Genomic DNA, 23,692 nt, shown 5'->3' on the forward strand with positions numbered 1-23,692 from the left:
CTGTTAGCGTGGCAAATAGGAAGGCTGCTTCGTTTGTCTTGTTGCGTGTGCTGCTTTGCAGGTACTATCTGTTTTGTTAAAAAGGTTGAAAAAGACAAACTGCCTGTTCATCTTGGGGCGTGCCTTCCACCACAGCAACACAGCAGGTTCAGCTGAATCAGCTTATGCAGCATGGGACTGAGAATGTGGACAGACTCAGAAGTCAGGAAGCCTGAAGTGTATGTGGCAGACTGAGATACTCCTCTGAGTAGCAGAGTACTTGCTTTCATTAGACAGCAGACCCATGGCCAGGTTTCAGAGAAGGAAAGCTTCCTAGGGACCCAAAGGGACTGTGGTGCTTTTCACTCCTGGACTGAAAATAGTGCTGAAAAGCTCCAGAAGAGACTGATGCTTATGTGCATATTGTTGGTAATTCACTAGTACAAAACAATTGTAAGCCCAGCTTAATCAGTCAATTAAACTCACTCTACAGTTACTTTTGCATCAAAGCAGAATAAAGCAGCTGGAAGGTACAGGGGATTCTGGTGTTAAAACATCTGGTCATTGTACCATTGGCACTTGTTATTTCATGTGTAAGCAGTATTTGCCCAAAACAAAATAATTTTTTTCCTTTTTTTAACTCAATCTCAAAACATTCATGTTTACTAGATAATACACTACACCTTTTTATAGTAAAATGGAGAAACAAAACCTTTATATGAGTAAATGAGAAAATGGAAAGACATATCCTTAAAAGAAGGGGAAAAGAAATGGTTATGGTCCAACATTTTATTGAAAAAAACCTCCACAGCAGTCCTTTTTGTCAGTGCCCAACATTGAGCAAAAGCAAGAAAACTCATGATAAAAGAATAATGACTTATAAAAAGAAATTCTATCAAAAGAGACCCCATGGATTCACAGTTGAGTCATCAACTGGACCTCACCCTCTATGCTTAGCTCTTACCTCTTTTCTTTACTGTCCACTCCACTACTGTTCTCCTTCCAGCTTATTTTTTTCAGAATAATTCACCCTAAGGACAACGTGTGCCTTGGGAAATTTCAGCTTTAACAGTAACAACCTGACACAATTATAAGCAACTGACAATCTTTCAATAAAAACATCACCAAAAGCCTTAACTACAAAGTATGTACAAGCTCACCCTATCACAAACGCCCTGCTGCAGACATATGCACACCTACACATACTAATTAGGAAAGAATATAACTGCTTATGTGAACAGCAGAAGAGAACACAATGCTCACAGGTGGTTTACTTACATATACATATTTTTCTCCATCACATTAACATGTTGTACCCTGTGAACACCATTTTAAATGTTATCTTGTGAATTTTAAAATTCCTGTCTTATTTCTAAGGACTAATTTTAGTTGCATGAAAAGAGATTCAAAAGAACCCAATGTACATTTGGAAACGAATTCCTTTGTGTGACATACCTCTCTTCTACTGAAACCTCCTTCAGCTGTTGATGTGGTTTTGTCCCTTCCATTTCTCGGATGCTTACTGCATAGATCTTAGTGGTATAGTCAATTGCTTTTTCTCTCGCAACATCACTATCATAACCTTAGAAAAATAAAACATAAAATAAACCAAACTACCCTTGTTTCATAGCGGAAGAGTAGAAAACAAGAAGATCTGCACCAGTAAAAGGAAGGAAACAAATCCTATCAAGCTTTCCCTACACTGTGCCACATGAAAGTTTCTTGCCCACTTCAAGTTAAACACCTGCGTGAGTCTCTGTGGAACGAAGACTAAATTAAAGACGTGTTTTATACAATCCTTTTTACCTCCATCCTCTTCTGCATCTGTGTCTGATTCTTCACTATCAACCAGCTTACTCTCCTGAATGCCCAAAAATTCTCTGGTCCAGATCATCAAAGCTGTATCAGCACCACCTACAGTCAGCAGCACAGAATCATTGTGTAACCACCGAACATTGGTTACCTGTGCGCTGTGACCCACATACTTCTTGAATTTTGCATGTTGGCCCTGTAGCACAAAGAATTCGCATGTTAGCAGTCTGACATATTGCAAACTGTTACTTCCTTAATTCCTTTGCTTGTGCAGTTTCTAATCACAGAAATAAATACATTTTTTACCTTCACTGGATATGAAAAAAGCTTCACAAAACCAAAATCATCTCCTGTAGCTAATAGCATTCCATCTTTCGTAAGACTAGCTGCATTTACAACGGTGACATCACTGTGCATGGGCCAAATTCCTTCACAAGTAGGACCAAGAACACACGTCCAGGTGTCCCACTCAATCTTCTCTATCTGCAATCAAAATTTCCCCAAAAGAAGTCATCATAATGCATACCAAATACATACTAGTTTCGTGTATATATTTTTCTATGTTTGATATTAACTTAATTTTTTTAGTGATTTTTAGAAAGTGTTCACTGTTTCCAGCTAGTTAATACAAACTGCATATCTTCATCAAAAATGTTAAAACTATAACCATTCCCTCCTTCCCAAGGTAGAGCATGATTTGGATACAAATCCTCTCAAAGATTTTCTGAGGTGCTAAACATTGGCAATTTTGTAGAAGAATTATGTGTCACAAATAGTCAACATCCTTGAAAGCCAGGTCATATTGTTTAAAGATGGTTTATAACCTGTATGCACACTGGTTACACGGAGAACAGGTGATTGTTCAGGAAAGGGGATTACAGGAAATGACTGCTATTAAACAAATGAAAATAAATTTAGAGATACAAACAGAAACTTGCAAGTTTGCATTTACAAATGCTAGGAGAGACACTATACAGAATGATTAAATAATTCTAATTCTAAACACTGTAAATATAGTATTTTAAAAAGAAAAATATAGCATTTGAAGACAAAGTATGCTAATTTTCAACAGTCAAAAAAAAAAAATTCACAGTAAAAAATCCAGGAAGCGTAATTCGTACCTCAGCAATTCTTATAATATGCCTTTTCCCCCTTGGTGCTTCAAAAAATAGTTGTTCTTTGGCACCAGAATTGACTTGCAATAACTTTCCTGGATATGAAATAAGAGTTTATTATGAATCTTGTTATTATGAATTTTTGATTGAATTAAAAGATTTATGGGGGTACGCTAAGAAATTATCCTCCAGAGAGTTATTCATAGCAAAAGTAAAACACATGCTTAGAATCACTCTCAGAAGAACCCTATACTCCTGATTCATTGCAAAAGTAAATTTTAAATACCATCCAACATTCTTAAAAAAATTACTGTCTTGCAGCGAATCACTTTCTTGCAGCAAGAAATATTTTGCTTGTTTTCATCATCATGATAATGGGAAGTAAAACAAATATAAACGTGTATGCTATTAATTTTCCTAACAATTTTGCAAGACAGCTTTGGCAAAAGTTAAAAAAAATGTAAGCTCCTGTCTATTTTGCACTGCCTAACTGGCATATAGTCCAGCTACGCACCAAACTGTCCTTGAACATGAAGTTTACCGTACCCATACAAATACTGTGATATTATGAAGATAATCCTGTATGTAACTGATAGTATGCTAGCAAGTATTTGTGCATGAAGCAGCAAAAAATGCTTTCAAATTCAGCTTTACAATATTTCTGATATAAGAAAATTAAAGGCATTTTCTGTATTTTTCAAATTATAACAACTATACTAGTGTAAGAAATCCTGTGGGGATTTATTATCAAAAAAAGCAGTTCTGCAATATTGAAACTGCCTAACTGCCAGGGAAATCGCTCTTTTACTGAGAAACACTGGATTAGATTATCTACTGACACGAACTAGTGCAGTTCCAGCACTACTGTACGTTGACTGGGCATCTTGCCCTTTTGTTGCATGAGCTACGTTCAGTCTGTTGGAATCACTGACAACAAGAAGTGCGAGACAGGACTATAGTAGTATCTTGCCCTTCCTGTCTGACCTGTATAACACAGCTTATACAATTTAGTATATTAATCCTTCACATCTAGAACTTCAGGTAGAGTTTCCAATAAATACCATGAAGGACACACAGAATTTTCAGTTTTCTTATAATTTATATCTGCACATGTAATGCACCCAAGAACTGACTACTACAGATATACAGGTAGTATCAGACAAATTGCTATTACTATGCGTACACCTATCAGTAGTCAGATTATCAGGGTTGTAAGCAGGCACACAGCGTCAGCTCAGCTGCAGCATGGCTTACTAGCTCGAGAAGGGCACCCAGACCTGAACGGATTCTGAAAGGAGTTCAGCTCCTGTGTTGTCAGTGAGCTTGCACGACATTTTGGGGCTAGCGCACCAGGGGAAGCAGGGCTCAGACACACAGGTGGTTCCACACAGAATCACATTAGGGCTGGGAAGGCTTATTTGGATGAGCTCATTATCGATCCTGCTAGACTTAATTAGTTGCGACGAGGTGCTCTAACTTCATCGCAGCGATTGCCATGTAACACTCGGCAAAGAAGAAAGGAAATCGGACATAAAAGGTAGAAAAGAAAAATGTGCCACGCACTACAAAACTATAAAAAAACAGGGCAAAGAAAAGCACTATTATGTTCATAAGTGACATTTTAGTCATATGTTGTCACCACCGAAGTACCATGTACAAATGCTACAAGTGAGGATGAATTCCACCAACAAATGTAATTGCACTGAACCCATATGGTGCTTGATGTTGAAAAATAATTTGCATTAGTAGTTACAGTTTATCTTTGTAACTGGTACAAGAACAGGTTTCTGATATTCCATTTTATAGGCATTTTAAATCTGTATCTCTGGTCAAACATTTTACCTCTCGAGTCCCAGTCAATGTGTGTGATATAGCTAGATGCACCTTTACAAATGCCAACTCTTTTGCTGGTAAGTACATTGTAAATATCTACAAAATTATCATGGGAAGCCACAGCCAGGTACTTTCCTGATTCTGTAAAGAAGAGACACTGAGGTTATTAAAGGTGTACACGTTATAATTATTATTGCTATGCATTTTTACTACTGTAGTGCATCCGAATGCAGCAGTTAGGGGTCAGCCCCATTATACTAGGCTGCATACAACCATACAGAATTATAAAGTATTTAAATGCATGGAGTGCATATAAAGTCTACCTTCTGAACATTCAATCTTTTGTCTTGAGGAGAAAAACAAACTCCAAGATAAACACTGCCCTTTCACCTTAGCATGTGATTATACCTCGTGAAAACTTTATATCTGAGATCATTTCCTTTCTGTGGTGAAAAGAGACCATGTCTTCAACAGTGTCAGCATTTACCACCAGGAAACTCCCATCGTTCAACCCTACAGCCAAGGCTTTCCCATCAGGAGAAAAGGCACAGCATCGTCCACCTACAAAAGAAAATGGAAAGGAGTATCTTAAGGTTTACAAACTTGGGATTGAGAAAACCATCAATAAACTGCAACTGAAAGATTTTTACATCAAGCATATACTTTTAAAATAGATGTGTTATTTATTACAACAAATATGTGATAAGAGGGCTATGATTAATGTTTTACTAAATGGGAATATAGCCTCTGTATAGGCTGTTCTTGAGTTGACAATGGTGATTTGATAAGTCGTGAACTGGGTTTAGGTGCAAATACCACCTTCCAACTACATTCTAAACACACTGATGACAGAAATAAAATTTAAAAAAAAACAACACAAAAAAACCCCAACCCCAAAAAACCCCATATAGAAGGGATATCCAGATGGAAAATTCAAAGACTTGTTACGGGCAGCCTAACTACACGTCTTTTTGGGATACCACACTTGAAAGCTTCTTCATTATATGACTGAATAATGGTTCCTTTCAGGTGGAACACATTTAAAACAGAGATGTACTACACTTCCTCCACTTACTTTTTGCCTCAGTATTATTTCTGACCATACTCTCTCATACAGCTACCCTCATCCATCCCTGAGTTCACATCTCCAAAACATCTGATTCTGTTTTCCCTCAGCCAGTTAGAGTTCCTGTGCTCTGGATCTGTCACTGAAAATGAAGCATGTCGAATTTACACCATAAGATTTCCCGAAGGATATCAATGAGTAAACAAAATAAGAGTAATTTTTGAGAAGGCAGCATTGCAACATAGCTCATCTATTTTTATACACAGGAGAGGGCAGGAAAAGTGTTCATTTTCAGAGAAGTTGTTATAACATGTAAAATTCATATTGCCACTGAAGGCTGATTGTGCTCAACATGCAGAAAATTTTACATTTGTCTTTATAAGGAGTTCTTTTCATGTCAGCCACAAATATGCTAGCCTTAAGTATTCTTAGGAAGAAAAATGATTCTGAGGTCAATTCATTCCCCTTGGAATCAGAGAAAAATGGATTAAAGTTCATTTTATTATTATTCATTACAATAGATTATAATCCTTTTTCTTTCTGCCCTTTTCATTGACTTGACACATGCCAAAGACAATTTACTTCCTGTGCTTCCAATTTCTTAATGTCTGTGTCCTCTTCCTACCTAATTAATGCCAGCGATGTGCACTGAAAGCAAAGATGGAACAGTTACAGAAACAGAGTAGTATTATTACTATCACAGTGGATGGTCAAATGAGAATTACCTTTTTTGAGTTTCCTCACTGCCAGCATGCGGTGCTGGGATGAAAGTTCCCAGATCCGTAGTGTTTTATCATCACTCACTGTTGCGCAGACAGGCAAGAGAGGATGAGCTGCCAAGCCCCAGACTTCTCCTTCCATATGTCCCTAAAGGAAATAATTTAATATAAGAGAAAATAATACATTTGAGTTTGTGTATTACGCTCTAGCACTTGCCCTGCCTCCTTTTAGAAGTCTCAGGCAATAAGGTCTCCATCATTTCCTCTCAAAAATTTTCCACAAAGATACCTGAATGTCTGGACTGTTTCCTCTGACAGCCATTTAAAATATACTCTTCCTTAGTTTCCTCCACTATTACTAGCTGTAATTCCCATTCTACCAATGCTCTCTATTCCAGATTTGAAATGAAGGGGAAATAGTCATGCCCCACACAAGACTTTATCTGAAATCCTCATATGGGCTCATCTGTCTCCAAGGTTTATGTAATTTTTTAGATTCTGGAGAACTTGTTTGCCCAACATATGCACATGTAGTTCTTTTAATCTTTCCTCAGAACTCAGTTTTCAAACTTTTTAATCACTCTTCCTGCTTTTTCTACATTTCCTTCAACTTGCATACAGCTTGCTGGCACTGCATTTCAAGGTTAAAGCATCAACTCGTGCCTGAGCAAGGAAGGGAATGGTGGCCAACAGGACTAATGAAAACAGAAAGAAAATGGAAAAATCTTATAATGTCTTGTATTTCTACAGGGAATATTTTCATATGGAAGATCCACACAGTACCTGAACAAGTAGAGTCATAGGACCACTTTTATCAATTTCAAGTATCTCTCCATTTTTTGTTCCCACTAGTATATGCCCATGTCCTAGACTGATGGCTCGAATAGAGGGATTGTCTTCTAAAAGTAGACCTGAAGAATACAAAGATACTAATTTTAGGGTGATTTTGTGAAATCAAAAAGAACTTTGTATCACCTATAGTTTATACAGCTTATACCCTCTATAATTAAAATCTGTTTAAAGTCATGAATCATGACATACACTTGCCTGATCAAACTACTAGATAATCCAGGGATTTCATTAATAGTTCAAAGGACCGGAGCTTGTGCTAGTCTGTATTGTGGCAATATAAAGATTGATATTTTACTGCTTTAACAGTGACAGTGTATAAGGGGTTCAGATGCTCCAGCAACACAGACATTAATTCTGTGATTATCTGTGAATATCACCATCCAGACTTCCACAGTGATGCCTGGGGAAGTACAATTTAACAGGTCTTTCCAACTCATAGGGACCCTGGTCTCACTACACAAAATTTGGCCAGTTGAGGAAGCTAGCTGCTAAACAGAACAGATTTTGGAACAGCCAGACTCACAGGCTTCTGACATTTCTTTTAAAATCATTTCTGCAGTGAAAACAAAGCCAAATGTCATGGAATAGAGAAGGAAATAGCAGAACAAACTATAAGTAGCAAAGATTGTGTGAAATACAATTTATATCAATCAAACCAGAAAATTCCAGCCCTGAGTAGTAAGTAGTATATTACTGGTCCCTTCGTATTCTGGTAAGATTTGACAGCTATCACTGCCATTTTACCAGCCTTCACGCATATAGTCCTTATTAAAACACACTGAAAAATAATACCTTTTGAACTAGCAGATAGCGCTGCTCTTTTAATAGCGTATGTCTTCAGACATCTTTCAAACATATCATCCCAGAGTGCCACAATTCCATCTTTTCCACCAGTTACAAAACCCTGTATGATCACAGTTTGAAGACATACACAAACGTCAGCACTCATATATTAACATTTAAAAAGACATGTCCAAAGGCAGCAGAAACTCTCCCTTGCATTTTATTCATGTCTCCAATTAAAAATACTGGAGCCTATACCTATGAGGAAAAAATATAAGGGGAGAAGATTTAGAGGATTGCTTTTCTAGGGTTATAAAAGACTTATAACCATGCAGAGTGCATACTATTGTAAACAGTAATGCTAGACCATAACATTTTTCTGCATGTGGAACAAACAATGGAAAAATATGTGCTTCAACCTTAGAAGAGGCAATAGTTGGTAATAATAGTTTCTCAAGTTATTCCAAATTCAATGGATTCAACAGATGTGCAAACTGAGTTCTAATAATGCATAGGGATCAATTCTTTGATTAATTCCCTCGGTAGATTATCTGTGCCAAGGAAGTGCAAAACACAGCATAAATAACTAACCAACAAAAACATAAGTGAAGATGATGTTCAGAAGATAGAGTGCCAAGATCAAATAGAAAAATTGATAGAAAAGCTAGGAACAATCAATTAGGGCCAGAAAGAACTGAGCCTCAGGGATCTTAACTGATCTTGATATATAAAAATGTTAATAGCTAATATTCTTCTCGAGCTATACTTTTAAATTTGAAACTATAATCTCAGAAAGGATATTTCATTACCAACATCTTCAAATTGCCAGTGGCTTTTAAGTGGCAAAACTTTGCCCCAATCTCATTTATGTGATGTCAATAATACATTTTGCCATAGTTTCTTTTAAAGATTTATTGAAGAAACTGAAGGAAAATACTTTTAATATCTGGAATAATTGACTCGGAAAACCCAAACCTTTGGATATTTGAAGTCTTGCTTGCTTAAGACAGAGTGATAGTATTATTAAAAAATTCATGTTTCATATTTTGGAAACTGATAATACAAAAATATTTTGGGGATCAGGCTGAAGAGGCAATGAATGTTACCTGTTACTCTCCTGTACTTTACAAATATGAAAGTGACACACATGAGCACAGAGAAAAATAAATTCTGTATATTTAGAGGTCAGAAAGCTATTGGTCATGTAATGAGCACATATAACATGGTGCTCACAAATACACGTCTATTAAATAACAGAACTCATTAATATTGGTTTCGTGATTTTAATCACATTCAGATTCAGCCAGTGCAACTTGTTTCCTGTTATGGTTTTGTTTATTAAAACACCTTCAGTGTTAGTGCAATGTAGAACAATGTATTGCTTACATACACGTGTACAAAACCTGAGTAACTTCATTAGTTATACTCTTCTAAAATCCAGTATTGCAACAAAAATTATAAAGACGAATGGATCGCATAAGATGACAAATACCTTATCCAATGCATGCATGGCAAATACAGGTCCATCATGGGCTTTCACTGTCTTAAGCAACAGAGTATCCTTCCAGATATAAATGTCTCCAGTGGCAGCACCAGAAAAAACTAGATCATCTATTCGCCCATACGAAACACTCATCATAGTTTCCAACTTTCCAGTAGTTCCAAATGTTCCTCGTTTTGATGTAAAGCCTCCACCTGCAATATAAACAAAAGTCTTTTTATATTTCGGTTTGTAGCCATAGCGCTGTAAAGGACAAATGTCTTGACCCCATCATCTCTTGTGATTGCCTAAGACATAGTAGATAATAGAAATACTGAAAACATCATGCACAAGGAGAAAACATAATAAAAGAAAGTCAATCTAGTAATGACAGTTTTGAAGCAGTACAGACTCTATTTTTCAGATTGCTATTTCTGAGCAAATGATAAATTTTGGTGAGGAACTGTGTAAGAAGAATTAATGCAATGGCTGGCAGAATATTTTTTGCACAGAACAGCCTGCCAAGCTGCTGCTTTTTAGAGGTGACCACAACTACACATAAGATACTAGAGGTTGGTTTTAGTTGTCCGCTGGCAACCTGACAATTTGACAGCAGTTTTGCAGAATGAACGGTAGGATTTGTTCCTCTTCTGATTGTCAGAGAGCCAAATTGCCATGGCCTTACTTTGATTCAGGCAGCAGGAAGTAGCCATGTGTACCTGTGAATCGAGTGCTTATAGACCAAAATACACATGCAATTACAAAATAGTATAGGCAGTGGTGTCCTTGCTTCAAGTCATCATGTATTCTACAGTTAACACCAGACTGATAGTCCCAGTTCCAATTCAAATTATACCATTTTTATTGCAAAGAGACTATTCTTGGAGTAAGAAATTGCTTAACGCAAATTCCTGTAATAGAATTCGGCAGACAGCAATGCAAGTCTATTTAATTACTACAAAAATAACCTAAACGTAAAAAATGCAGACAAAAAATATGCAATTTTTAATCTGAAAGCACCTGAACCACTTAAATGCTGTAAAGTACAGCATAAGCATAGGAACTTCTTAAAACTATCTAATCTTGACTTGGTTTAGGTTCTATTTTTAGCTGCCCTTTTGCCACCTAACTGTTCTGAATTTTACACAGAGAAGATGCTGAGATCTTTTTACTGAGTACTCATGTAGTGTGTATATGATTAAAAGTCATGAAGAACAAAAAATCCAGTCCTGAATAAAAAATATCCTCAATCAGAAACCAACTTTGCTATCTTTCTCAGTTTGACAGAACGGTCTAGATGGATAGCTACATCCCATTCTGAATATTTTGCTTATTAGCTTGCAGAATCTCATCCTGGTTTTAAAAAATGGAAAACACATTTTCATTTTTCATTATTTAGAAAAGGAAATAAAACTCCTGTATCATACAAAAAAATTCTTACCTTGATATCTTTATTCTTGTGATACCACATCACAATTTTTAGCCTAACAGATAAAATCTAAGTTACTATAGCTGAACTTCTATAGAATACCTGATTCTTTATTTCTTTTTTGTCAGCTGGCATTTTCACAATGAGGGTCATAATCTGCCTAAGTGAATTACAGGACTGCTTGTCTTCTGAGAGCCAAGGATGCTTGTTCAGGAGACATCCTTAATTGTATGACTTGAGTTAAAAAACAATTAGCTGGAAATTACTTCCAAATAGAAAGGGATATTGTGACATTTGCCAGTTCAGAGGTAGGTTTTCACCCCTTTAGTATTTTGGTAACTAAAAAAATTGCTTTACAAACTAAACAAATTCTTAAACCGAGAACATGATGCTCCTGTATTAAAAACCCACACATTCTCAAATAAATATAAAATACTCAATACAGTACCTGTTTGCTGCCAAAATTTGATGTGCTTCATCCCAACTGTGACTAGTTTGTCTATGTGATGCGGATTACACTTCACTACAAATATTTTATCTTTATGGCCCCTGCAATAAAAAAAAAAAAAATTAAAAAACACACTAAGGGATGACTTAACATTTCAAACTAATTTAAACAGGTATTTCATCGTATTGGACTAACCAAACATAGTCTTTAACAATGAGAATCTAATCACCATGACTGTCATACTCTTGGTGCAAATACAAGAGCATGGGTCTATAACGCTATGAGGATCGGCAGACGAGTCACAGAGGCGATGCCTACATTATCTCTACCATCATTACCCTATCTAACAAAAGGGAGAGCGCCGTATTTCTAGTCTGCAAGAGTTTAGCCTTGGAAGACTGTCTCAGAGTTGGCAGAATGTATGTGAGTATACACCGAAAAGGAATTAGACTACAGAAATGTGGTGAATAAAAATTTGTCTCCCACTGATTTTCAGTTAAGTCATAATGAATAAGCAGGCAACAAAGGTCAATGCAATTAAGAAAAGGTATAAAGGGCAGCATAAATATTTAAATGGGTAAGAACTCAATAAATATTTAAAATCCTCTGTCAAGAAAAACAAGAAGTCTTTAACCTACTGCGGTTCAAGAGGAAAAATAACACATTATAAAATTATAATTTCAGAAACAGTTTATTCAGCAGCATATACACCTTCAAATTTAGTTCTCAGGTAATTAAAGTCTTCTTGCTGGAGTATTTATAGGAATTTGTAAGTTTAAGTTTCACCATTGCAAAAAATATTCCCAGACAGAAATTAGTAATTATTTCTATTTCAGTGTTTTATGAAACATCAAAAGCAAAAATCACTAGCTTTTCAGTATGAATTTTCAGGGTTTGTAGTATGATAATGGCACTTTCATCTGACAGGTTTAGCAGATCTGAAAAATCCCATGGTTCTGATAACCCTCTTGCTTTCAGTATTTTCTTTTGGTGAATCAGTCCAGTCAAAAGCCAGTCCTTTACACCCTTTGACACCTGAAGTACATCTTGCAATTCCTCCTTCTCCTGTTCCTCTACTTTCCTATAATGATGCCCAGCCTTTCAGTTCAGACCGGTTATACTGCTTCTTCTGGAAGCATCTATCACACAGGCAAACTGTAATGCCCTGAGTCCAAAATCAAACTAATTGCATCCCAGTGCAGGTGTCCCCTGTAAAATGAAAAGAGTATGTCTGCCTCTGAGATAGGATGAACAGTGCTGACGCAGGAGATCTGGACTGTATAGCCTATGTTTCCACCCCAATTTCCTGCAACGGTCAGACCAAAACATGTATACAAGCCTGTGTAGTTTTTGTGTCCTTGTGTTCCAAAGGCCTGGCACAGGACATTTGCTCTTACAGAAGGAAGAAAGTAAAAGAGCATGATGTTCACTGATTTAGATTGTAGATAAATTTGACAATGTCCCCCTCAGGTCCCTTAGGGATTGCAGTCCACTAATACAAAACACTAGGATCAAATAGGACCAGCACTGCATCAGCATATAAAGCATGAGAAGCTAGCAAAAGAAGCTCAGATACATTTGGATTCTAACAGTGTACACTTACTCAATACGGATTTTAATGAAACTAGACAGAAGATTGTAGAGCCAAGATAGGGAAACAAGCTGTATAATTTATCTAGGGAGCATTTAAAAGAAATAAGAGTATATTCTGAACATTGTGACAAGAAAAAAATCTGAGAAGTCATGCTGAAATAAATCGTTCTAAGAAGATTAAGCAAAAAGAATATTCACCAACACCACCCCCCCCCCAAAACTACAGAATAAACATAATGAATGTTTGAATATAGTAAGCGTACACTTCATTTTTCAGGCATAGTCCTTTAAATGAATTCTTCTTGTGTGTCTGTATGATTGTAAGGAGATCTCCTACTCTTCTTGCCTGCTAAGGCCACGTGAGGGTCACGGCTAAAATTTAGATGTAAACTCTCCTGTCTTGGTTTTTGTCTCTCTCTTTGTATGTCCTACTGTGCTTACCAGAATAGAGGACTTGCCTTTAGGCACTGCTAAAATATAAACAGTAATTTAACTTGGAACATTTTAGAAGAGAAACTTTTTTTTTTTTAAACACTCGCTGTGAGGGCCCTGCATATTTTCAAAATAATAGATTAGCAATAATAGTAGATAATATTGGGTACATATAGTATGATATGCTGAAAGAAACCTGAGTACTTAATCTTATATCTGTCCTGTGAGCAACACGAGACAGGTAGCCATACAGCCCATCATTATCTTGTTTTTAAAAGCCTAGAAAGTCTCTTTGGGAATATATAAGGTATTTCTTCACTGGTGAGTCTGAAGCACGATCTGTCTGGAGACAGTAAAACTAGGATTGCAAAGCAAATGAAAATGTCACGTTGTACAACACAGACAACACTGTTGCTAAGCAAGCCCTACATCACAAATTTTAAACAGGATTTAAAATCTTGCTGCCTAATAAACTGGATGTCTGAGACAAAATTATATAGCTAATATAGATTATGGTACACACACACACTTGGATCAAAATGCTCATTTCTTCAGTAATGTTATACTACTAACAAATAGTGCTGCCAGGAGAAAATCTTATTATTTCTTCTGAAACATGTCACTATACAATAACAAAACTAAATTATCTTTCACAAGCACTTTTTTTGCAGTTATACTACTAATCTCTACTGACCAGTGCTAGATGTTACATGGTTGCAGGCAGCATGTGAAATGAACTCCTTGCCTTTCTGGTATGTAAAGTCCATGCTTTCATGAATTCTACACAATTCTAGTATCTTGACCTCAGAGGCACATTTTATTTGCCCAAGGGTAAAACGGAAACCAGGTTCTCAAACAGTTTGATTCTTCTAACATATACAATAGTATAAATAAAATGTTGCAATTTAAAATTTTACAAGAAAAAAAAAGCAAACTTGTAAACCGTAATGCAATCCTCTTCCCAACACTGGTCCCTTCAAAGCAATTGCAAAAGCTTTTTCGCTACAGGGTTATTTGCTCTTTGCAGTTACTAACAGAAACCTTAGCTAATATCTCAGAAAAAGCTGACTCAGAAGAAAGGCAAGATCAGTAGACCTTGAAAAAATCTATTTATATTAGAAGGAACACTTTTTTCCTTTTAGAAAAGTGATCTGCATATGTACACTGATGGAACCCAGCACATCATCTAATGCATAATGGAAAATATGACATCTCTGATGACTTCTGCCCTGAATCAGGAAATAAAGTTGGGAGAAAATATTAACTTAACTTGAAAATCATTAAATGAGCTATAATATCAACGTAGCTCTCCTAAACAGAAAGCTAGGGAACTCTTGACAGAAATAGTTCACAGGATGTCCAAACACTAAGCTGTAAATCCCAAGGTTTTTAATCTGGATACATTGCTCTAAAACACCATTCTGTTTTCAGAGAGGTGTTCAGTTTTTTCCTATAAACAAAGTAATACATGTGGATGATATTATTCGGAAAAATGCAATCACAGGGCACATTTATACCATGATGCATTCTTACCTGGTTGTTGCTAGCTTTTCTCCTTTTTTCCAATCCCAAAACACAATGGCATGATTATCATCTAGCCCAACAGATGCCAAACATTTTCCATCAGCTGTACAGAAGCAATACTTAATGTTAAAGGTGCTAAGGCTTTAGCTGAAAATATAATAAGCAATGAACACAGCAAATACATTGTAACCTGAATTTCAAATGATGTATTATAAATGAAGCATAAAAAAGGAACTAATACTTGGAGAGATTAGGGTTCAGATTCACTGATGGCCTTCAGATCCTAAAGCAGGCTGCGTACAGAATTAGACGAATGAACTGAGAAAGGCAGTCAACATGCCCAACCTCTTAAGATGACTGAAGCCTGTACCTGCTGAAAGCAGGATTTGTACTGCAGTCCTTAGCACAAAAATGAATACCTACTGGGTGATGACATATCAGACTGGGATCCATAGATTTCACAGACCACTCTCCTAATCCATGACCTAGCCTTCCTCCTCTTAACTAACTTTGAATATGGCCTCACCCTTACGAGAGACAGAACAGGTTGTGTTCTGGGTCACATCAAGATTTTTCTGCTTAATTTTTAACCGGATGATTACAAGACAGGCCATTCTTTTCTAGAAAAGGCATTCTTTTGACTTCTTTATCTTCTATTATGTTTATATGTCTGACCTATTTTCGTTTTTTTTTGTATTTTTATTCCTTATCAAACCATTGATCTTTCCCAAAGGCAGACTCAAAACATTCCTGTGTGTAAGTACAAGGAAGGTAGGAAGGATCAAACAAGACAATGAAAGTAATTTTCATAAAGTCCAAGTACTCCAAAATCACCTTACATTTTATTTGAAATACTGCTAATCAGATGGTGCTTCTTTTCTTTTGCTTGAAATGATGACAAGAATTATTAGCGTATAATGAAATGAGTGGTTAAAAGTTAATAGGCAATGTAATGAAACTATAAATATGATAGAAAATTATACGGCTAAAATTAACTGCTGGCTATTATTTCTTCTACTGCAGGGAAGACACAGCACTACTGATAATGAGAGGAAGAAAAGCAAGAACAGAATATCATACATAATTCAATAATACCTAGGCACCCTTGCTACGCGTATGAAATAACGATAAATGAGACCATTGTTAAAAAACTTGTAGAGGCAAACTACCACCACGGAATTTTGAAAATTTTTAAAAAGTAAACCATAATTCCTGAAGTATATGATAAGATAATTGAACTTTCTAGGTTGTAGCAGGGGCTGATTACCTGATTTTTTCTTAACAGAAGTTAAAGGTGGTGAAAGTAAAGAACTGGGGAGATGACCAAAAGAGTGAACAAAAGCAATGATTTGAGAATGTTACTTCTTGTAGAAGTTAAGAGATGTTAAGGACTCTGTGCTTAAGCATATTTGACTTCAAGAATAAAAACAGTGCCACTGGTATAAATTACTCCATTAGAAATACTTCAAAGTTCCTAAGGCTGAATAGGTCCTCAGAGCTATTTAGCAACTGAGTTCTAGGAGAAGCAAGTCCAGGAGGAGAAGGGGAATTACAGAAAGAGGAAAAGAGTTCACAGTTGAACGAGACAGGCCTAGATGGAAGGAGTGTAAGTAGGCAGGAAGGAATCAGGCTGAAAAACAGGACAGGAAACCAAAACTGAGTTTATAAGAAAAAAAAAAAAAAAAAAAAAAAAAAAGACACAAACAAGGAGACACAAAAAGTTATTGAAAAAAGAAAGAAAAGCTAAGGAGACAGTATGAACCATTCTATAATAGTTTTAGTGAGATAATATGTTATGAAGATAGCCAATATTAAAAGGTAAATATGCAGTAATATGTATTAGGTATCTTTGTATATTTTGATGACAATAATTATTTTTAGGGGTAACTCAATTATGTAAACGGCACATAGTTAAGAAAAATTTGTTGGTAAGGATACGATTTAAACTTTATTCACTTGAAACAGGAGGGTTTATGCATTAACATGGGCTATACACTCTGACTAATATCCAAAATTATGGATGTTAAATTAGCCACCAGAGGGCACAACTGTTTATTGCATGAATGCAATTATAATCTTGGAATCATAATGTCATCAGAATGGTGCTACAAAAGTGATCCAGCACTGTACACTGTTTTCAGTAATGGCTAATAGCAGATACTTTAAAAAGTGAGTAAGGGCAGAGAGAACTGGTAGTACAGAGTCAGCCACCAGACCAAGAATGGCCAAAAAAAAAAAGGTATCTTTGGAGTTTTAGGTTTCTTTCTTTAAGCTTCAAGTAGTGTGACCTGAACCTTGTTTAGAAATATCTATTATTAACACAATGAAAACTCCCTACAAAGTAGACCAAAGTAGCACTCTCATCCCATAGCGAGGTGCATATTTGCACAACTATCTGTTCCTCTCTATGCCAAGAAACTTAACTAAAGCCAGTTAGGAATGCACTAAGTGCATTCTCAGGATCAGGTCCTAAAGCAATGCTGTAATGCTACCGGTGGTTGCTACTTTTTAAAAGAGCTTTAATATTTTTGTACAGATTTAGGTCCACAGAATATGTGGCAAGCTTATTCTTTAGTCTTTTGTAAAGGTACATGGATTTTAATACACGGAATACTATGATCTGTACAGGAATCTAATTTTTGTTAAAAATGTAAAGCACAAAGTATTTTCTAAATATATGAATGTTTGTTCAACTAGGGATCTTAACGAAAAGTTTTTTTAACATCTATGCACACCATGTCAATTAGATCATCCTTATGCATTTTCCCTTCTTCTGGTACCACATCTCCTTTCAGAGCTAGGTTACATGCCACAGTGGATCAGCAATTTGACATTTGAATTCCAGCTCTTGGATGAACACCAAGGCTCCTCTGCTGATAACAGAATATGACTCAGTTCCACAGAATTATCTTTGTGGAAGTAAAACTTCTTTTGTATAGTCCTGTCTCATAAATGTGACCCTATGTCCTCAGGAATTCTTGCCATATTTCTACAGAGGAGAATATGAAATAAATTGTGTTTAATTAAAAAAAAAAAAATTAAAGTTAAGAAAAGGATAATTCAGCTAGTAATCTCCTTTTTTTTAAATAGAAAAAGGGAGAACGGATTTCTAAGCACTTTTATAAAGATGCAAAAGTATGTAAACCACCACCATATGGATAATGTTTTTCAATGCTGAAAACAGGAATTACCCTTTAATAACTGAGACAACTTAGGTCATCCATCTCAGAAAGACAAGTAGGAGAAACAGCAGACAACTGTTTGGCATATTTACTACTTCTGTAAACTCACTGAAAAATGTGAGAATTGTTAGCAAATTTGAAGAATTGTATGAGCCTACAGATGACATTTCCATCTCATTTATACACTTAAAGTCACTATTCTGCCTACTTTTAAATTATGATACCACGATGGAGACAGCCACCAGAGTCCTAGCTGTACACTTGGTATCATGTATTAGACATCACAAAAATCAATTATTGATCAATTGAGAAAAGGCTCATGACTGACTTTACTATACACACATTTTTTATCAAAACTGTCAGCAGACTTTTATGTAAAATTTGCATTGGTTGTAAAATTGGCTATTCAAATTAAGATTTCATTATAAGGATTGCTTTTTAATTAATCCTTTAGATAAACGTAGGTTGTGGCTTACCTGAAAAATCCAATGCGCACACTCCTCTTTGATGCTGGCCTTTGAGCAACGATAAACATTTCAGTGTCTGTGTGTCCCAAACGTGGATAGCAGCATCTCTTCCAACCTAAATCAGAGGATTAATTGGAATATGTGCTCACAGAAGTTCAAAGCACACCAATACCAGTAATTAGCACTATCACATCTTCAAAACACTCAAGAGGTAACTACTTTTCCACTTGCCTTATTTTATCTTTTTTGAGATCTATTTTCTCTTTTAGAGAAATATCAGCAGATATTTTCTAAAACATCAGTGTTCAGTATCATATATTAATGATATCATTTATCATAATATATATGAATATATATATATATGAATATACTGACTATATCATATTCGGTACCAGATATCAGTAGAGTGCCCAAAAGAGAACAGCCTTTATCTGAGTAAGGCTTTTGAATGCTGTTATAGTACAAAAATACTGAGACTGACTAATGAACCCCCCAGACCTCCTAGGATGTAGATAAAACAGAGCTCCTGCATTTTACAGATGAAAGCAGAGGTTCAAAGTGAATATAAGATTTTTTTTTCCAGGGCCACAGCATAGGATTGGCAGTTTTTCCATTATACAGGAATGATTTAACAATCACCTCAAATAGTTTCCAGTCCAGTACCCCCCAGCAGTTTGGCAGGGCTATAGGAAACAATACACAGCTTACCCATATTTAGGAGGAAACACTATACTGACAGAGAGAACCACATTTTTCCTAATTCTATATTGTAAAGGGAACTTATTTCCATGTTTTGCTTAGATCATCACTTCTAAATACCCACCTGTCCAGTAGCAACATAGTCTTTCACTGGGTGAATGCTTAGGCTGAGGATGTCATCATCGTGACCAAGATATAGCCTTTGAGTGTGTTGTTGCCTATTATATACAACAGCTACAGCAGCAATGTGATATACTACTTCTCCAGTTTGTGTGTAGAACAAGTTATTTCGACAGTCATAGCCTCTATAACTGAAGTAAATACAAAACAAATTATATTCTGTTTCAAAATTATTCTGGTATTTTGTGTAAAACATTGTGCAAATAATTTGTTCATTAACTTGAATAAAGTACATCTGCAGTGTACATCTGAATACATCAGTTTGGGCTCAAAAATATCACAACACACAGGCAGAGAGAGAATATTCCCATTAACTGCAGGCATTCATTAATCTTCTCATGGTTTACTTTGCACCTAACTCCTAAAGTAGTACTAATTTCATAAAAAGAATATATAATTCACATATAATTGTGTCCAAATAAGTTTTACAGGGCCTTGGGTTCAAGCAGAGGTCTGTCGGGCATTTCTACAAATCACAGCTACCACAATCAACTTAAGAGAGAATCTTTGCTCCAGGAAACATAAGGTGTAGTCAACAGCTGGTTTAAAATGTCATTTTATAAAATGCAACACTGATGTAGTATTTATTATACGGCTACAGTATTATAACCTTCTCTTGTTCCCTAACAAATATAACTGAAAAAAGAAAATCTGTCTGATGTTCCAAAAATTACCCACAGTAATAATGACAAATTATTGTAAGCACTGAAAAATGCTTTGCTAAATGCTCTGACGTGAATTGGTTAACATTGCTAGGGTGCTTTAAAAATCAGAAAAAACAAGCATTATCTGATATTACTCTACCCATGTATAAACTGCAACTTTAAACTGTCCTCAGGTGCTCGCTCTCTTTTAAGGAAGGGCACAGAATGGTTTTTCTCTTTACTTTGCTGTTTCAGCTGAGGTAGGTCTTCTTTGTAAACCTGAAGAATAATTGTTAAAGTTAATTGCACATCTCCAGTTTTCTAAACATTTGTATATATGAATGAAAGTGACTTTAAGTATTAAATTTAATACATGTTAATGTTCAGTAGTTACACACAGAGTAAGTCACTATTGCTCTCTACAGAACTTTAGATACTAATAAATGTTTTCCAGACAAGGAAGTCCCCTGACGTGTGAGTGGTCCAGAACATTAGTCTGGAGTAGCAGCAGAGGAGTGTATTTTTCTAGAAGATTCCAGCGTCACTTAGTGAAAAGGAATTTAAATATTGGCTGTATCTCTTTAAGTGTCATTTAACCTCATATGTGCTTCAGTGTACATACTCAAAGCTGACCATAAACAATTAATTCTATCTAGGGATTATGGTGAAACATACAGCAACCAACAGCACTTGAGTGATTTGCCAATGTGTCCAGAATCCCAAAGTGGAATTACAGCTCTGTAAATACACTAAAGACACAAAATACTATAAATTTACATCTTTCAGAAATGCTGAAACTCTGTGGAGCTGCTAAAGATGTTTGAAGCATCTTCAAAGCTGTCACACCAAACAAGGGCCATTATAATGCTGAAATATAGCTTTATTGTTTGGTTTCTCTGCCCGCATTTCTTGGATTTTGCAAAAGAACAATGAAATTGCCATTCCCACAGAAATCTACCTGACTTCAAAGATAGAATACTGGATTTTTACAAGAAAGGTGTTCATATAACGAGCTGAGCTTTTGAAATGGTAGGCACACAGAGCCTTAACATATTGTGTCTGTCACTCATATGTATTGTACTTTATCCTGAGTATTCTCATCCATTTACTCTTGCTCCTCAGTGAATGCTACCAATGAAACAGAATATAGAATCATCATTTTCTAATGCATCTCAAAATCTAGAATCCTTTAGACTGCTTCATCCATAACATTAAAAAAAAAAACCGCAAACCCAAACCCAATTCTCAAAATAAGATTAATGGTTTTGTTTCAATGTGCTTTTGTAAATTATTTCCTTTAACGAAATGTAAAGTGCAGCTTATGCTTGGGGTTGTCTCACACTTCCTGTATAAGATTCTATTTTAAGCTGCTTCTAGCTTTTTCATGCATTAACCTGCCTAGAATATTGCTGTTTAACTGCCTACAACTATTTTTTCACTTTTAAACCCAGACGTCCTTTTTGACACACAGATAGCATGGAGCAGGATGCTGTCTGATTTGAATACAGATGGAAAATCAGGAGGAGGAGAGGAAGGGAGGGTGGGACAAGCACTCCAGTGAGACTTGGAGTAGAAGAGAGGGGAGGGAGAAAATTTGACAAAACCTCTGTTTCATGTGGCAAGCATGATCGTTCTCTGTAATAAAGAGGTAAAATAAGCTGTTGTCAGAAGGACCTATGTAATTTATTGCAGAATCTAGAAACTGAGGAGAAAAGACAAAGGATAGTCCTTGGCTAAAGCATGGGGCATTAAAGGTGATCCTTCCACATTCTAGAAAGCAGCTCTATGTCAGCCATTAAATCACTCAAACCAATTTAAACCAAGCTTATTGTGTATTTTTCACACTTAGTACAAGATCCCAGTTCTGGTCTGAGGAAGTTCTGACCTTTCACCATCGCAACTGATAAGGTAACAAGTAATTTTCTATTCACAATGACGACAGCTCCTAAAAATCAGGCCCCAGGTATTTTTAAATAGAAATGAAAGTCAGAAGACAGATAGCAGAATTTGATGTTAATGTTTGCTTTCCTTCAAAACAAGGATAACAGCACCCTTCCACATCAGAGATCAGTGTTTGCGAAGCACTCGGTACCATGAATGGAATGGAAAGAACCACAAGGAAAATAATTCTGTCTTCAGCAACATGTTCGAGCAATGTGCAATAAAGAACTGCCTGATGAATGAAAAAGGATTGAATAGTTTCTTGTTAGGTAAGAACTAAATATCCCATACAGCAAATGAAGTAGAAGTCCTGCAGAAATGTGCAATCATCATCCATGCACCTAAAAAGGGCAAAGCTAAGTTTTATTATGGCATTTTCTAAACTTCATGTAACTGTGACTTGAATCATGTTTTCTAATAGATTAGTGTGGGTGCAAATTGCTATGACGCAGGTTGGGTGAAACCTCACGTGAGGGATCAGCAAGGTAAAACTGCTTTGTAAAAGAAGAGGAGCCAAGAGCTAAGTATGATAACAACGCCAGCCAAGAGAGTGCCCTTACAGAGAGGGGTGCAGTCCCACAGTGCCCGAGTGACGTTAGCACAGCAGATTTGGTGACTGCAATCAAGTTCAGGCAACAGTCCTGATCACCAGGCAAGCCCATAGTGACAAAGCATAAATCAACACTGAAAGATGAGGTTAAAGAGTAGAATGGCAGACTACCATTCCTGAAAAAAAAATCAATGAAGTAAAGAATACTTATTTGATTTGTTTTCTTCTTGCATGGAAGCAATCTATCTTAATTTATCTCAGTACATAGTTGTACTGAAAATAGAAAAAAAAGTTAAGCATATTAAGTGATTGCTAGAGACCAATTTTACTTGGTTCCCATAAACTAGGGCAATTTTAATTCTTGGACATTGTTGTCCTTGGCAATAAAAAAGAATCTGTCAGAAATAAATGTATTATACAGGCTTCATACTCATTAAGAGCATTCTGTAGTCACACAAAAACTCTGTGAGCTGTATTCTACAAATTGGGATTCTAAATTTGATAGGACTGAAAAGTCTTCTCTAAATCCTATCATGAGAATGGGGATAGCAATAAACTCTCATGTTTAAATTTGTGCTTTTAAAGGTATATTCTTTATTCTAACATATAATGGTATATACACCAATGCTTTTTCTCCAAACCCTTTTAAATTCTCATGTCCAACTAAAGTAAACTCTGTTTTTATGTATATTGGTTGCATAATCAGCTGAATGCTGTCAAAATAATCTTCCTAGAGTAATCTGATTAATTAGCTGCAAATGTCTTTTGCTTATCTTTACTGAATAGTCACAATAAATTGTCAGGTAATTGGCAGTGTGTTAATTTTTACTCACCTGGCGATCATAGTTGATTTGAGCTTCTTGCTCAATGTCAGAATCTAACTCTGGCACATCAGATAAATCTGAATCTGATTCCTCACTGTAGGAATCAACACCACCCTCTGCATTAAAAAAATAATTAAAAA

The 23,692-nt window shown here is 36.0% G+C and overlaps 1 protein-coding gene across 14 annotated transcripts in view; it reads right to left on the minus strand.

The window, feature by feature from the left end:
- EML6 (EMAP like 6) overlaps nucleotides 1-23,692 on the minus strand; it is a 114,328-nt gene that overhangs the window by 26,438 nt on the left and 64,198 nt on the right. For 11 of the 14 annotated variants that reach the window (XR_008576690.1, XR_008576691.1, XM_054822643.1 and 8 more), the window contains 16 exons: nucleotides 23,562-23,668; nucleotides 20,398-20,516; nucleotides 19,538-19,724; nucleotides 18,724-18,829; nucleotides 15,075-15,168; nucleotides 11,517-11,617; nucleotides 9,652-9,854; nucleotides 8,169-8,280; nucleotides 7,308-7,435; nucleotides 6,531-6,672; nucleotides 5,148-5,300; nucleotides 4,749-4,880; nucleotides 2,913-3,001; nucleotides 2,098-2,274; nucleotides 1,786-1,987; nucleotides 1,435-1,561 (listed from right to left, as the gene is read on the minus strand). Coding sequence is in view for 10 of the 14 variants with exons in the window: in XM_054822643.1 (XP_054678618.1) it covers nucleotides 1,435-1,561; nucleotides 1,786-1,987; nucleotides 2,098-2,274; nucleotides 2,913-3,001; nucleotides 4,749-4,880; nucleotides 5,148-5,300; nucleotides 6,531-6,672; nucleotides 7,308-7,435; nucleotides 8,169-8,280; nucleotides 9,652-9,854; nucleotides 11,517-11,617; nucleotides 15,075-15,168; nucleotides 18,724-18,829; nucleotides 19,538-19,724; nucleotides 20,398-20,516; nucleotides 23,562-23,668 (2,179 nt within the window). In the remaining 4 variants the exon portion in view is untranslated. Of the gene's footprint in view, nucleotides 1-1,434; nucleotides 1,562-1,785; nucleotides 1,988-2,097; nucleotides 2,275-2,912; nucleotides 3,002-4,748; nucleotides 4,881-5,147; nucleotides 5,301-6,530; nucleotides 6,673-7,307; nucleotides 7,436-8,168; nucleotides 8,281-9,651; nucleotides 9,855-11,516; nucleotides 11,618-15,074; nucleotides 15,169-18,723; nucleotides 18,830-19,537; nucleotides 19,725-20,397; nucleotides 20,517-23,561; nucleotides 23,669-23,692 lie in introns of those variants that run through there. The other 3 variants (XR_008576693.1, XR_008576692.1, XM_054822652.1) reach the window with 2 other exon arrangements.

This window comes from Grus americana, chromosome 3 (genome assembly GCF_028858705.1).
Source record: "Grus americana isolate bGruAme1 chromosome 3, bGruAme1.mat, whole genome shotgun sequence".
Classification (NCBI taxonomy): Eukaryota; Metazoa; Chordata; class Aves; order Gruiformes; family Gruidae; genus Grus; species Grus americana.